Source organism: Salmo trutta, chromosome 1 (genome assembly GCF_901001165.1).
Source record: "Salmo trutta chromosome 1, fSalTru1.1, whole genome shotgun sequence".
Taxonomy (NCBI): domain Eukaryota; kingdom Metazoa; phylum Chordata; class Actinopteri; order Salmoniformes; family Salmonidae; genus Salmo; species Salmo trutta.
In genome coordinates this window covers 19,766,862-19,784,083 of record NC_042957.1, presented here as the reverse complement: position 1 = coordinate 19,784,083, position 17,222 = coordinate 19,766,862, and the positions used below count along the sequence as shown (strand labels likewise).

At 45.3% G+C, this 17,222-nt stretch overlaps 1 protein-coding gene across 6 annotated transcripts in view; it reads left to right on the top strand.

The window, feature by feature from the left end:
- LOC115177877 (SAM and SH3 domain-containing protein 1) overlaps positions 1-17,222 on the top strand; it is a 331,417-nt gene that overhangs the window by 281,783 nt on the left and 32,412 nt on the right. For 5 of the 6 annotated variants that reach the window (XM_029738905.1, XM_029739113.1, XM_029739037.1 and 2 more), the window contains 4 exons: positions 9,348-9,388; positions 9,649-9,738; positions 9,943-10,055; positions 11,099-11,200. In XM_029738905.1, the coding sequence (XP_029594765.1) occupies positions 9,348-9,388; positions 9,649-9,738; positions 9,943-10,055; positions 11,099-11,200 (346 nt within the window). The remainder of the gene's footprint in view (positions 1-9,347; positions 9,389-9,648; positions 9,739-9,942; positions 10,056-11,098; positions 11,201-17,222) is intronic. The other variant, XM_029738976.1, reaches the window with a different exon arrangement.

Below are 17,222 nucleotides of genomic sequence, written 5' to 3'. Positions count from 1 at the left end.
CCTACTAATTGTCTACTAATTGGTTGATAATGTCATTGGAAACACTTATCTTTCTCTATCTCTTTTACTGCAAATATAGAAACATACTGTATGTTAATAATGTTTGGGTGGTGCTAGAGAAGATGAATATGAAGTTGTAAATGTCCCTTTAAACATACATTGTTGACTCCTGTTTCCCTTCCCCCAAGGGAATGCATCTGTCTGGGTCTTCCTGCACATACAATCATGTTTATTACACATCATTCCATATCCACAGTAAATCAAATACAGTTAAAAATGTATCAAATCATTTCCCATTACACATGTTGATCCTTGCATCATGTCCAGAGCTAATGATGGTATGAGGGCGAAGATAGCATCTCCAGATAGCTGCTTGTGACAACATGACTGACTGGACTCTTACACTGGAGTTATGCATAGGAGTGGACAGTGGAGGACACCTTATTACAGTCAGTCTAGGTTATTACAGTCAGTCTAGGCCCAGTCACTGCCCTGTGCCTATGGTGACAGACACAACCACAAACACACACACACCATTATTTGAGTAACACAGAGTGACTCAAGTCTAACTCCCTCCTCTCTGTCACGTCCCTCTGTGACTGATGGAAGGCCAGCCAAGCTCTGCTCTCTGTTTCCTCCCTATGACCTCTCCTCAGGCACCATTCTACGGCCCTCCAGGCTTCCTTCCTCCCATTGTGTCAGCTGGAGAAGGGGAGGGGAGACAGGAGGGGGGAGATGGACCGATTACAACATGCTAGAGAAGAGGACAGGATGGGGTATAGGTGGGGTACTACACTCTTAGAAAAAAAGGTGCTATCTAGAACCTTAAAGGGTCCTTCAGCTGTCCCCGTAGGACAACCCTTTTTGGTTCCAAGTAGAACCCTTTTGGGTTCCATGTAGAACCCTTACTACAGAGTACTCCTCACAGGTTCCTGTCCCCCCAGCGTGTCTGTGCATGCAAGCGTGTGTGTGTGTCCGTGTGTGTGTGCGTCCGTGCGTGCGTGTGAATGTGTGTGTGCATACCCACACTCGTAGTTTTTACTCACTAGGACCTGCCACCTCCCAGGACTTCATGAACCAGTCATCAAACACTCATCCTGTGTTGTTAATCAATATGACAGTCACAGTTACTGTGTTGTTAATCAATATGACAGTCACAGTCACTGTGTTGGTAATCACTATGACAGTCACAGTCACTGTGTTGGTAATCACTATGACAGTCACAGTCACTGTGTTGGTAATCACTAAGACAGTCACAGTCACTGTGTGGGTAATCACTATGACAGTCACAGTCACTGTATTGATAATCACTATGACAGTTACAGTCACTGTGTTGTTAATCACTATGACAGTCACAGTCACTGTGTTGGTAATCACTATGACAGTCACAGTCACTGTGTTGTTAATCACTATGACAGTCACAGTCACTGTGTTGTTAATCACTGACAGTCACAGTCACTGTGTTGGTAATCACTATGACAGTCACAGTCACTGTGTTGTTAATCACTGACAGTCACAGTCACTGTGTTGGTAATCACTATGACAGTCACAGTCACTGTGTTATTAATCACTGACAGTCACAGTCACTGTGTTGGTAATCACTATGACAGTCACAGTCACTGTGTTGGTAATCACTATGACAGTCACAGTCACTGTGTTGTTAATCACTGACAGTCGTAGTCGCTGTGTTATTAATCACTGACAGTCACAGTCACAGTGTTGGTAATCACTATGACATTCACAGTCACTGTATTGATAATCACTATGACAGTTACAGTCACTGTGTTGTTAATCACTATGACAGTCACAGTCACTGTGTTGTTAATCACTGACAGTCGTAGTCGCTGTGTTATTAATCACTGACAGTCACAGTCACTGTGTTGGTAATCACTATGACAGTCACAGTCACTGTGTTGTTAATCACTGACAGTCGTAGTCACTGTGTTGTTAATCACTGACAGTCGTAGTCACTAAGACGGTAATTTAAATAAACGTCTCCCTGTCCCAGGGACCAGTGATGTAGCAGCATTGTTTGTGTTGGGAGGAGTGTGATTTAGTAGTAAAGGCTGAACAGATGAAAGGCTATGGGGACTGGGAGTGAGGTTCAATTCAGATTCCCCACTCCCCATACATTCCTATTATAAAACCCCTGCCCCTTTGGAGTTGGTCTGTTCATGTGATGCCCACGTGCAGCTGAGGAACCACATACCAGAGTTATTATATCTTCTTCTGGTCTGAGTGTTGTACTGTAGGACTTGAAGCTGGGACTGGGGCCGATAGGAACCAGATGGAGGGCGCGAACTCATTCTCTGATTATTAGAATGCCATCAAGAATGAGGGAGGATGGAGGAGGGAGGCCCCCTTTCTGTAGCAATGTAGCTCTCTCTCTGCGCTCGTTTCTTGTTCTTACCCCCACCCTATTCGCTCACCCCTGAGTCCCTCATCAGAGCTCATTTCACCCCAGAGCTTTCTCCCTCACCCCCTGCCCTTGCCTCTCGCCATACCACCTATTTCGAAGTTGAAAGGGAGGCATGGTTCGTTCCCTGGCACATTCACCCCCCACCCCTACCCCCTTTATAGTCTCAGTGACCCCTGGCTTGCCATTTCCTCTATGAAGAAATAGTGCCGCCCTGTCTCCCCTCTATCCTCCCCATTGACTGTATGCTATTGTGGACAGACAGACACGCTTTCTTTCTTCCCTCCCTCAATCTCTTTCCCCCTCTTTTCAAACATATTCCTGTCCTGCTCTAGTCCTATCCTCACCTCTCCCATCGGGACAATGGCCCACAGAACATTATCCGGACTTCCTCTGGGCATGCCACCCTGCTTGCCTGTTCCATCCCTCCATCGGCACGAAGTGGGTACAGCTCCCACAATGCACAGCCCACAGGGGCTCGGAGTGAGGTGATCAAGACACAAAAGCACGCTCCAACTAACACCAACGCATGGAGGGGCCAAATAGGGAACTTCCTCTTCTGATTTATTGATCACCACATGAAGTTGGCTGTGGAGAGAGTGGAGAGAGACAGGTCTATCGTTAGGAAAGGACAACAGAGATTACTAGTATTTGATGGACAGCCAGGGATAATGCTTGGTTGGCCAACAGAGCAGTAAATGACTTTAATATGGTTTCAAAGGGCCAGAGTTGAAGTAGTCTGCACTTTGTGTGAGTGCTGTCAATTACACAAAGCATAGGCTACCTTTGTGGATGGGTTCAAAAGTGTTGTCCCCTCTTCACTTGAAGATCAATAAATATTGTTTCTTAAAGACCATATACGTTTGAAACAACACCCATACCATGAGAATGTCTTGTTTCAGCAAAAGTGTCATATTGGAAAATCAGAAAAGAGTCAGCATAACATTGATTTCATGAGGCGATGTTGTGGCCTGCATGAAGCTTTGACTTCCTGTTAGTCAAAACACTTGTGTTTGTGTGTCCTGCCATATGACTGTCCTCAGTGTTTCTCTCATAGAGGCAGCCTGATCACTGAAAATAGACTTTGATTTCAGATCTTTGAAAAGGTCAGGAGAACATCGATATATGTCTTCCTCTGCTCTCACAAAATAAAAATAAAATGATTCCCCAGCACAGGGCACGAACTCATGATGCTGGGAGAAAAAGTGCTCTGATCAGACCACTGCACTACAGCAGTGTACAAGTACACATACATGCTGAATGCAAATACAATGGCTTGTGAAAGTATTCACCCTCCTTGGCAATTTTGTTGCCTTACAACCTTAAATTAAAATGTATTTTGGGGGGATTTGTATCATTTGATTTACACAACATGTCTACCACTTTGAAGATGCAAAATATTTTTTATTGTGAAACAAACAAGAAATAACACAAAAAAAACTGAAAACTTGAGCGTGCATAACTATTCACCCCGCCAAAGTAAATACTTTGTAGAGACACCTTTTGTAGCAATTACAGCTGCAAGTCTCTTGGGGTATGTCTCTATAAGCTTGGTACATCTAGCCACTGGGATTTTTGCCCATTCTTCAAGGCAAAACTGCTCCAGCTCCATCAAGTTGGATGGGTTCTGCTGGTGTACAGCAATCTTTAAGTCATACTACAGATTCTCAATTGGATTGAGGTCTGGGATTTGACTAGGCCATTCCAAGACATTTAAATGTTTCCCCTTAAATCACTCGAGTGTTGCTTTAGCAGTATGCTTAGGGTCATTGTCCTGCTGGAAGGTGAACCTCCATCCCAGTCTCTAATCTCTGGAAGACTGAAACAGGTTTCCTTCAAGAATTTCCCTGTATTTAGCACCATCCATCATTCCTTCAATTCTGACCAGGCAGGTTTGTTGTGGTGCCATATTCTTTCAATTTTTTTATAATGGATTTAATGGTGCTCCGTGGAATGTTCAAAGGTTCTGATATTTTTTATAACCCAACCTGATCTGTACTTCTCCACAACTTTGTCCCTGACCTGTTTGGAGTGCTCCTTGGTCTTCATTGTGCCGCTTGCTTGGTGGTACCCCTTGCTTAGTGGTGTTGCAGACTCTGGGGCCTTTCAGAACAAGTGTATATATACTGAGATCATGTGACACTTAGATTGCACACAGGTGGACTTTATTTAACTAATTATGTGACTTCTGAAGGTAATTGGTTGCACCAGATCTTATTTAGGGGCTTCATAGCAAAGTGAATACATATGCACGCACCACTTTTTTGTTTTATTTTTTTGAATTTCTTATTTCATTTCACTTCACCAATTTTGAATATTTTGTGTATGTCCGTTGCATGAAATCCAAATAAAAATCAGTTTAAATGTCAGGTTTTAATGCAACAAAATAGGAAAAACGCCAAGGGGAATGAATACTTTTGCAAGGCACTGTACACACACACACACACACACACACACACACACTGCCGGATGCCAGGAGCTCTGTGGGCTAGCTATGTGTCTTTTTTCCTCGTCAGCACTCTCCCCACAGTGCTGGTGTAGTGTAGTGAGCCACCAGCTGTTGACATTATCACTGAGGGAGACAGATATATAATAGACACATCACATGACACAGGAGCTATATCATTATTAGGTCATCTTTTCTCCTAGAGAACTGCTACGTCCTCTCTCTCTCCTGTCTCTCCATTGACTTTCTCTGGGCTCTAGCGATTCTCCTTTTAAGGACTCCCATTGTTAGAGTGGATGCCATGCTGTGAGCTTGAGCGGGATGATCGGTGTCTGTGTGTGTGTGTGTGTGTGTGTGTGTGTGTGTGTGTGTGTGTGTGTGTGTGTGTGTGTGTAGTACTGTAGCCAGTGGATTGAGCGCTACCTGCTGCGAGCTTTCAGGCCCTGTCCCTGACTGCTTCATTACCATCGTAGAGGTGTGTGTGTGCGCGCGTGCACTTGTGTGTTTCTCTCTGACCACCTCACTCCTCTCATAGTGGTGTGCGTGTGGACGTAGAGAAGCTTAGTACTGGCATAGCACTGTACAATCTGTCCTCATATAACCTCCACATAGATCTCTGAAAATACTAAAACACCAGCTTTCAGGCCAAGTCATCTCAGTCTGATTTCCCCACAGTATTTCCTCACTGCGATGGCGAGGCATAGTACACACACCCAACAGCGAGAGAGATACAGAGCCAGAACTGTCTTTATGGAACACTCCCTACTCTCCTGTGGCATAATTCGATCATGACTAAAACTCTCCACCCCACAAGGAAAGTAAAGGCACTGCTTACTGACTGTTGCATGTGCTTATTCACACAACATACATGGTTCTGTCCTGGACTCACTCTCTATATGGCATTGCTTTATGTATGGTTACAACAGGAAGTTTAGAACCAAACTAAATGGTTTTAACCTTTTACTGCAGTGGGCTAAATCAGGGTCACACAAAGTGTTTCTTGTTAGTCTTAAACAAATCTACTTTGAAACAAAAGTATACACCTCACACACATGGTTATGGGCTTAACATTTTTTGAGTTTGCATCCCAATATTACACTTTATAACAGAAGACTGAAATATAACAAAACTGTTTGACATGGAAACACCGGATTTTCCTCGGTTAAATTTTTTAAATCGTTATTAATGATGAAATGATGACAAATATTAATAACATTCCACCCATGAGGTCAAAGAGGGCACTTTGGGTCATTGACTGCAGGAAAGGGCTACAACAGGTCTGCCTCCCTGTACTAACTTACAACAAGAAAGTTGGCTAAAGCAGAAAAAAGTGCAACCAGGCAGGAGAAATGTAGGAAATAAAGAAGCATGCCGAGATTTAGCCTAAACCAGTTAAGTAGCTTCAGCACACAATGGTCTGACTGACAGACTCTAGTAACGTGTGTGTGTGTGTGTGTGTGTGTGTGTGTGTGTGTGTGTGTGTGTGTGTGTGTGTGTGTGTGTGTGTGTGTGTGTGTGTGTGTGTGTGTGTGTGTGTGTGTGTGTGTGTGTGTGTGTGTGTGTGTGTGTGTGTGTGTGTGTGTGTGGTAATTTATAGAGCATGGAGCAGGGGGCTAGGTTACAGGAGAAAGATCTTCTGTTGAGGGAGTTCTATTAGCATCAGTTGGGGCCCACTGGGGCCTAACCCGGAGATAGAGAGAATAGAGAGAGGAAGAGAAAGAGGGGGGTAGAGAGATAGATGAGGGGAAGGAGAGGAGGGGGCAAGCATACAGACCACCATTAGCATCTCATTATGTTGCCATGGCAGCCAGGCTTTAAATGGCCCTAAACTTTCCCATAGAGCCCAGAAGGCCGTCACGTCTACTATACACACACACACTCACAAAGAGGAGGGGAGACCCGTCGAGCTTGTTTTGTTCCTGCCACAGACACACACACAATGCCTCCACCCTCACTGAACTGACAACCACCTGTCTCTACCTCTCTGCATGCATCAGCGTGTGTGTGTATGTGCGTGCGTGTGTCTGTGTGTGTGATGTGTTTAGCATGGAGGCCAGGGCCTGAGTTTATCTCTCTCAGGAGGGGTGTGTGTGGGTCACTGGATGCCTGATGAAGACAGATGTAATGTGTCTCTGTGGGCCTCTACTACTGGACAAGCTGTCCTCTCTGACTCCCCCTGCATGATTCATGTGTTTAACCATAACTCCCACAGAGCAGGGAGCACTGACAGACAATGCACTGCCACAGACTGTCCACTGCCATAGACACACACTGCCATAGACACACACTGCTATAGACACACACTGCCATAGACACACACTGCCATAGACACACACTGCCATAGACACACACTGCCATAGTTACACACTGCCATAGACACACACTGCCATAGACACACACTGCCATAGACACACACTGCCATAGACACACACTGCCATAGACACACAATGCCATAGACACACACTGCCATAGACACACAATGCCATAGACACACACTGCCATAGACACACACTGCCATAGTTACACACTGCCATAGACACACACTGCCATAGTTACACACTGCCATAGACACACACTGCCATAGTTACACACTGCCATAGTTACACACTGCCATAGACACACACTGCCATAGTTATACACTGCCATAGACACACACTGCCATAGACACACACTGCTATAGACACACACTGCCATAGACGCACATATACTGGTGAACACAAAATACTTTAATAAACATATAATACTATCATTATACCACTAATACATTTAAATGGTGCCAATCACTCTCTCTCAAACATTTCAGTTTTTTCCTGGGCTCTGAAGAGAACAAATGAGTTAATCATGTCTTAGTCCTCTCTGGAAAACAGACTGAAATAGATCCATTCATGTGGTGTCCCTTTCTTCCATAACAAGAGAAAGAGTTCGCCACAGTGAACATGTGTTCTGTGTTGGGCGCCGTCCTGTAAGAGGGAATGGAAGAGGATAAACAGAGAATAGGAGAAAACAGCACTCAAACATCAGCCCAAGACTGGAACTACTTGGGATAACATTTGTCAATGTAAAGAATTGTACTATTTATATGGTTTGATAGAACTCTAGAGAAGCTTTTAGGGTCTTCTTATTCAACGTTGTAAGTTCTTGCTTTTGAGGGCAGTGAGAATCAGGTTGTCAAATTAAAGTGAAGTTTTGAGACTCTCGCATTCTTACTCCTCCTCACTCCAGTAACTTTCCACGCTCTCTTAACTCTTTCCCCATCTCTCTCTCTCTCTCTCTCTCTCTCTCTCTCTCTCTCTGTGTCTCTCTCTCTCTCTGTCTCTCTCTCTCTCTCTCTCTCTCTCTCTCTCTCTCTCTCTCTCTCTCTCTCTCTCTCTCTCTCTCTCTCTCTCTCTCTCTCTCAATTTCAATTCAATTCAATTCGCTTTATTGGCATGACGTAACAATGTACATATTGCCAAAGCTTACTTTGGATATTTACAATATAAAAATGAGAATCAAAAATTGTCAACGGGACAACAGTAACAACAATAACCAACGGTCAATATAACCATACATTCAACAATAACAATAATCATACAGTTGAGGACATGTGCAGGTTTATTGGTCTGTCAGACACTGTCCCTCAACTTATGGCAGGCAGCAATGTAGTGCGCTGCCAACCCACAGCTCTCTGCGTCCTCCCCCAACAGGACGGGTAGCCTATCCTCATCAGAGAGGTCTTTGAAACCTTGAATAAGGGTTTCACATTTGGGGAAATGACACTCTCTAATTGTTTTATATTTTTGACATTTTGTCAGGAAATGCAGCTCCGTCTCAGGTTCTGCTGTTGTGCAGTGGTTGCACAGCCTTTCCTCTACAGGGAGCCAGGTTTTCCTGTGTCTACCCTTCTCTCTCTCTCTCTCTCTCTCTCTCTCTCTGTCTCTGTCTCCCAAGGAGGGAAGTGGAAACAGAAACAGGCTGAGTCTGCCCTGTGGTTTTCTCTCTCTCTGCTCTTCTCTTCTTCCCTATTTTCTCCTTTTCTCTTCTACCATCTCCTTTGCCCCTCCCCTTCCCTTCTTCATCCACTCTTTCCCCATCTTCCCATCAGCCCTGTCCTCCTTCTTCTCCTCTTCTCCTCTCATCCACTCCTCTCTTACAACCCCTACCCTCTTCTCCTCTCATCCCCACATTCCTCTCTTCCAAAGGTATCTCTGCCCTGCGCTCCTCAGGAGCCAGCCTGTGTGTGTCTGTAGAGCTCCACCACTGTCCTCTAGTGGTGAAGACATTGAACAGCAGCCAGAGTAAAAACCCAGAAACGAGACATCAGCAGTATCGCGTCAAAACAACAGCATATGTTCCATCTCAGAGGGACAGGGTTGACTGGAAGTCCCCAGTGTTTAGACGTCTCTGTGCTAGAGAAGTAAGGGTGTGTGATGCTGAGAAGAAAGGAGGATCTATTATTCTGATGTTAACCCTCTCTCTCCTCTCTGTCACCGTCGTACTTTCCAGGATGTCTCTGCACAAGTCCAACTCTGAAGATGGCTCTGGAGGTTAGTAGCAATCAACCTTTAACAAAAAATACTTCTGTTTTCTGTTACTGTTTCTAGCTATCCAGCAGGGTTGGGGTCAATTCTATTTTAATTACCGGTAGTGAATAAATCAAGTAAAATTGAATTCTAAACATTTCCTTATTTACAAACCAGATAATGCTCTCTCTTAAACACTGGGTCCTTCTGATGTGTCTGGGTGTCTGTGAGTGTGTGTCGTAGTGTTGTCTGACTGGATCTCTCTCTCTCTCTGTTCCTCCTAGGTAAATGGGACAATAAGAAGAACAACAAATCCTTCTGGCAGAATTTCCGCAAGACGTCTCAGAAGGGAGTCATGCAGCAGACGTCAAAAGGTATGACATTATTACATTTTGTTATACAGTGTTATTTTAATGGAAATTACATTGTTCAATTCTAATATCATATTTATTATCTGATAATTACTTATTTTTGGCCCATTTTTCATGTTATTCCATAATACCCTATGTTATGCCCCAGCTGTTTTATAATTCTCTGACTTTAGCCCTGACCATTGACTTTCTCTGACCTTTGTCTAGGAGAGGACATAGGCTACGTGGCCAGTGAGATCACCATGAGTGATGAAGAGCGCATCCAGCTGATGATGATGGTGAAGGAGAAAATGATCACTGTGGAAGAGGCATTAGCTCGGGTAGGAACCCCCTTACCCACCCTATACCCCCTCCCCACTCTCCCTCTCCTCTCCAGGCTGCTCCTGGGGCAGACAGACAGACCCCCACCCAGGCCCTGGAGAGGACCTCCACCCCACCCTCAAGCTGACCCCAAGCTCCAGCTCCATCACTGCATCGTGGGCTCGCCCGGCTCCAAATCTGCCCTCTCTCCTGCTTCATCCACCAAGCTCCATATCCAGCTTTTACTAAAACGACTTACTCTTACTAATCATTCATTTGGCTTTTATAATAACCTTGCATTGCCCTTTTTTACACACAAACACACTCACGCCGCCCCAGACCCTGGCCAATGACCCCTGCCACCTGGGGGGGTGGTCCTGTTCATACTGTAGGGATAGCTGGACATGTTAGCTCAGTAGCCCCCCCTGGTGGGCGGTTAGAGTGATGCATTCTGGATTTGTCCTCTGGGTGGATGTGGTGGCTGGAGTGGCATTCAGTGGTCCCTCTTGTCTCTTCTTCTCTCCTTTCTCTGTCTATGTTCATCTGGTTGTTTGTCAAATTCATCTTCCCTTTTTCTCATCTCTTACTCTCTATCCCGCTGTTCTGCTGTTGTCTGTTCTCTTCCTCTCTTCTTCCTCCTCTCATCCTCCCTCTCCCACTGTAAAGGAGAGAATGACGTGGGTAATTGCAGTCCTGTAGAATTACTGTAGATCTCTCTCCACAAGGCAGACGTTGATTCTCCTCCAGCTCTTCCTGTATCTCTGGTGTGTTATTGGGTGCTGGTCTGACTTTTACTCTCCTCCACTGTGATTGACACTCAACAAACCAATCAGACTCTGGAATCAATGAGCAGCCTTTGTAAACAGTTGTGTTGTCTTGTATTTGTTTCGGTGGACCTCATTTATGTTGGCCTGTGACCTGTGTGTGTGTGTGTGTGTGTTCTACGTTTGTCTCTACATTGTGTCTTGGTGTTGGTTTGGGTGTGTGTGTGGAGGGGTAGCTGTTTCTATAGTGAGAGTGGGCCATTATCCCCTGCTCTCTCTAAACTCTTGTTCTCCTATAGCTGAAGGAGTATGAGAACCATAGCAGACAGTCCAGCAGTACTGACACTGCAGAGTGGACTGATGGATCCACTCCCAATCTAAACCAGTCCTCAAACTGCAAAGTAAGTACTGACCTTTCACCTCTCACCCCGTGACCCCAAACACCTCAGGATCAAAGCCCCACAGAGGAGCAGCCGTCTTTGTTTTGTTTCATGTTGGAATTATGTCTGTGTGTGTGTGTGTTACCTTGGAGTGGGTATTTGTGTGTGTGAGGACACATGTATGAGATCATTGGCAGTGACGTCCCTTCCCTAACTAACCTGGATATTAACTAATGGCATACCCCAGCATCCCGCGTATGTTGACACCCAACTCTGTGTGTAGTGCAGACTATGAGCCTGTAAGACTGGGATTGGGTTGATCAGTGCATGCATCCCCTCCCTGGATTCTGCAGTGAAGAGGGAAAATGAATAATGAAGGTTATAGAAAACTTTAATGTCGTCCTTAAAGATGAACTCTGAACTAAGAACTGATTTCCATCCAGCCCCAGTCCTGATTCCACCCTGTAACTTTTCCCCCTTCTTCCATCTTAAAGGGGAATATCACTCAAAAACGATCTTTTGGTGTTTGGTGTTTTGCATGTCAGCAGTCAAGATATTGGACTGCTAAGAAAAATGCCTCCATCATCATGATGTGTTTTGCATCATATGATGATTTGGCTGGAGACACCTTTCTTCTTAAGTCCATTATCTTGACTACTTGACTGCTGACATGCAAAACATTTTGGGACTGTATCAACAGTGGACTAATGAAACAAATACCAAAATATTGTTTTTGAGTAAAATGTCCCTTTAAGTCAATGCTGAAAGTATCTGTCCAGATGACCAGCTGTGGTCAGTAGAGAGCATGCCCTGGACCTCCCAGTCCTGAAGTGTCCTTCCAGACCATGGGGTTTAGTGACAGGTCACAGAACACAGCCTCACTGGGATGATATTGCATGTTGTTGCATGAATCCTCAGGACGGATGTGAGTGGTTATTTTGGATGGGGACCAGTCGTACTGTACTGATGATGGTTCAAATCAAACGCTTCTGTCCTGCTGGGTCAAAGCAAGCTCTGTTTTCCTCTTGGGTTTAGCCTTGCGCTGCTGTAGGCTATGTGTGTGTGTATAAGAGAGATCACAGGGGAAGGACATGTGGGCTGACAGGCTGAATGGAGGACTGTGTGTGTGTGTGTGTGTGGGGGGACATACAAACTTACAGACCCACATCTTCCTGTGGGTCTCGACACCCACCACAAAAACACCAACTGAATGCCCAAACATTTCTATGCACATATGTGTTGCCGTGGAAACCCAGTTGCTAATAGCCGGGGCTCAACGCTCCCTTCCCTCTGAATGATCGGTAGCCTTGACATCTGTATTGTCTAGCATGCGGCACTTCTTATTCCATATTAATTAGCTGACTGTGTCTTTTGATCTGAAGACGTCTGCTCTAGCATGGTGGCACCACAGCCTTGACACCAAGCTAGAGGTCTTCTCGGATCCCGAAATTGAGATCCGAACTGAATTGGATCCGTGAAATTCCTTCCCGACCCCAACAGGATCCGGTCATTTCGCTTTAAAATCTATATCCGATCCGGATCCAAGGTAAACCAGATCCGACCCAAAACATGTCCGAGTTGAGAGAGAATCAGATTCAATATTGGGTCAGGTCTTTATCCAACCCAAATGGATCCAAAAGATTAAAAACGTAAGCCAGCAAAATTGTTTTGACTTGTCTGTGCATTTTCGGTTGTATCTAAAATATTTGTGGTGTACAGGATAGTATTTTCATAATGACATCCCTGTCACGGCTGTCTAAAGGATCGGACCAAAGTGCAGCGTGGGTTAGTTCCACATTTTATTAAAGCCGTGAAACTTTTGCAATACACAAAATAACTGAATTTACAAAAACAACAAACCGTGACGAAGAGAGAAACAAACACTACTCAAAATATAATCACCCACAAAACCCAGGAAGAAAAACCCCTACTTAAATATGATCTCCAATCAGAGGTAACGAGGACCAGCTGCCTCCAATTGGAGATCAACCCAAAAAACAACAACATAGAAATAGAAAAACTAGAACTTAAACATAGAAATAGAAAACATAGAAAAACACAAAACACCCCCTGTCACGCCCTGACCTACTCTACTATAGAAAATTACATCTTACTAGGGTCAGGACGTGACAATCCCTATAGTTAGACGGAGAACATTATGAGGTTTTCCAAAATATTTTCCTAATTTCTCTTGACCAAATATTTGATTTTTGGGGGCATGATCATCACGTGCCAGACTGAGAGCAGTGAATCGTTCGCTTTTTTAACATTACAAACTAGCCTATTTCAACATTACAAACTAGCCTAGTTCAACATTACAATGTGGGTTTGATAGAAAAGTCATCCACTCCACAGCTGTGTAGGACTACCATCCAAAGAGTTAATTAAAGATTCATCATTGAAGAGAGAAGTTGTCTTGATATTTCTTATACTTATCCATGCATTACGCAATCAATAAATCAGCAGCCTTTCAATATTAGGCTACAATATTTTCTGCAGACAGGTTTATCAGTCTACCGCACATACACACATACCCACACACACACATACACAAACACACACACACACACACATACACAAACACACACACACACACACACACACACAAGCAGATTAACTTGGTCTAAAATGGCTATTTATTAGACGATCAGAAAGAATGTGTCGGTAACTCTGCAGTATAACTTGTTTATTTTGAACAAAAGCCACGAAACTAGAGAGTCACTCATCTTTATGCTGGCAAATTGTCAAGTGTGTGCGTACTGGGAGCGAAGTCAGGTGCAGGAGAGCAAGAGATTTGTGAACAGGCGCACACTTTATTGAGGCAAAAGTGCAAAACGCGCAAAACAGTCACAAGAATTATGTTTAACAATAAACATCTTCGTGAAATACCAAGGAAAAAAACAAACCAGTCTGGCGCGTCAACAAATAACACGTAACACAAACAATCTTTCACAAAGACATGATGGGGAACAGAGGAATAAATACATGTTAGATTGATTGGTGAATGAAAAGCAGGTGTGCAGGGAACAAGACAAAACAAATGGATACATGAAAAATGGAGCGGCGATGGCTAGAAAGCCGGTGACGTCGACCGCCGCCCGAACAAGGAGAGGAGCCGACTTCGGCGGAAGCCGTGACACAAATACTGTATCACACTTGACTCGAGTCATTCAACATAAGTTAACTGTTAATAAAATAATAAAATACCCTTGTAAATAGGCCAAGCCTAAACAGATCAATGACCCTGGCCTAGGCTATCATTTGTTTCCGCTGCGTCCTCTTCCTCTCCCAGCTAGGCCTATAGCCTATTTCACCCCGTGTCACGCGTCTGCAGTGTGCACTGGCTGGTTTTCATGAAGCGAATATGTCATTTTGTCACAAGGATTTTGACATATTGATGAAAGGGGATGCCCAGACAGTCATGTAAGTTTTTTTTTTTAATCGGATCCGGTCGGTATTTCACATATTGTCACACAGATCCGAGGCCCGTGCCACCGAGCGGGATCCAAGGGGGATCAGGTTCGGGTAGATCCGTGAAGACCTCTACACCAAGCTGCCTGCTGTATACAGTCTGGCTTTATTATGTGGATCTGTGTACATTCTGGACAGAATTCTGTCAGGCTTTCAAACAGTTTTCACATGCAAACAAAGTTTTCCTTGAGACTATTCCTTTCTAGTAATAAATGGATTCCTTCAATGAGAAAGGCCTGTTGTAAGGCATTATGCAGAGAGCCAGCCCCGGGTCTGAGTCTGGCCTGCCTGCTGTACAGTCTGGCTCTGCCTGCCCTTTGATGTGGAGCTGCAGACAGACAGGGCCCTAGCAGGCTAATCTCCCTGTTAACCCTCTCTATGCCCTCGGCTGCCACAGGCCTGCTTCCTGTCCAACTGGATTGATGGATGGGATGTCCGATAGACGGAGGGAGAGAGGATAGGGGGATGACTGGAGGTGTATTGTTCGGAGGAACACTCGGCCTGTCTTCAGGACTGTTTGTACGCGCCACCGGAGGGAGGGAGGAAGAGAGGAAGTGAGGGAGGACAAAGAGCTCTCACTCCCCTCAGGCCTCTGAAACGCAGCATGAGGAGGAGGGGCTCTGCTTGATAAAACACCAGTTTAAAATGAATCCGTTTAGGAAATATCTTCCCTCTTTTGGGCCTGGGGGTGTGTGCCGGGGGTAATGTCCGCCACCTTCAAATGGAATTAGGTCACCCCCCCATCTTTCAAATGGCTATGTGTGTCTGTGTGTTTCTTTGTGTGTGCGTCTGTGTAGCTCTGTGGTCGCTCTGTCCAAATATCCGTCCTCTTGCCCTGCTCCCTCTCCAATCGTTCTCTCACTCTCTGTCTCTCCATCTCTCTCATCCCCCCCGGAGCAGAGAGAGAGAGAGCGCCCACATTCCAGGGCTGGCCATTAGAGATGTGGGGGCCAAGGCAGGGTCAGAGGCTCAAACGCTGGGATTGTTCTTCTCTCTCCTCCAGGCACAACATGCCTTTTCTCTCTGCTGCTGCTCAATAGCACCAGCAGCCTGCTCGCTCTCACTCTCCCATCGCTTTCATTCTGCAGAGCTGCCTTTGCCAACGAGCTGCAGGGAGTGTGTCAGAGTGAGTGTGTGTCAATGCTGTGAGTGTGTATGCTGTGTGACTGTGCGTGTCTCTCTCTGGATATGCCGTGTGCAGTGTGACTAACCTGGGACTAGATGGGACAGGGCCAGCCTGATGCATGGTGATGCATGCTTTTTACACTGACCTGGGAATGGTAAAAGCACAAGTCTGCTGTCCTAAATGCCTAAAGCGGTGAGTAACAAGTCACACTCAACTGCTTAGCATGCTCAATTACATTTCAATGTTTTTTCTGTATTTTTGTGAGGCAGGGATCTGCTTTCGGTTTGAACCAGTTTTTACTGGGCGTTTTAGATCTGTTTTAGTTTGTGTGTGCACCATGTATGCTCGACCACGCCATGATTTCTCAAAGCTCATAATGATGGTGTGTGTGTGCATGGTGTGTGTGTGTGTGTGTGTGTGAGTTGACATTGTTCCAATGAGGGGTCTCTGACCGCAGCATCTTTACTCCACTGGTTGAGTTCTGATTGCGTCGTGTTCCAGACGTTGGTGTCCCTCAGGGCTGCGTCTAAGGGACTATGTCATTGTCAGCCCCCCCCCACCCCCAGACTATATTGCGGCAGAGGTGTCTTTCTTGCGTTCTTCTTAATGACCCTACTCTACCAGAGCAGCGTTTCCCCTAAATGTATTTATCTGCGACGCACTGCTGCAGAGATTGACTAATACAAACAACACAACATTATGCATTTCATTCAACTGTCTTCCTTGACCACTCTTTGAAGCACTGCTTTCTCTTCTGTATGATCAAATCTATTCTGCCTCGCTTTCGCCCCCTGCTGTCCTCCGGGACTGTCTTGCCTGAGAATGGCTGACTCTGACTCTGCAACAATACGCACACTTCAACACCAACACCCACCGCAATAATGAATAACTCAGAATAATAACATACACACTCCAGTAATGTCCTATATGTACCTCAGTAATGAGCCTTGTTGTAGGAGGATTCAGTCAGGTCTGGTTCCAAACTGCAGCGGGCACACACACACACACACACACACACACACACACACACACACACACACACACACACACACACACAGAGACCTCTTATTACAGCACAGTCTCTGAAGACACAACTCTGTAATGTCCTCTGGAGCGGTGGAAACGAGCAGAAGAGTATTCCAGCCAGATGTGTGTGGTTAGGGTAGAGGGAGGACAGTGGGTTTAAGGGGTCCAGGGGTGAGGGGGGAGGCGTTCTGGGGTTTACAAGCTGAGAAGTTGTCAAAAACAAAATGAGAGGGTTCGACCCCGGCCTCGTCTGGTTCTGCTGTCGACAGAGGAATGGAGTGTGGAGCACGCACCCCTGAGACTAGTGGTGGGAAGAGGGCTCTGATGGGACGCCAGAGTGATTTATGGGTAATGCGCAGGTCACGGAGCTCCCATGGTGCAGAAAGCCATCATTTCTGACTGAGAAGTCTGAAGTGACTG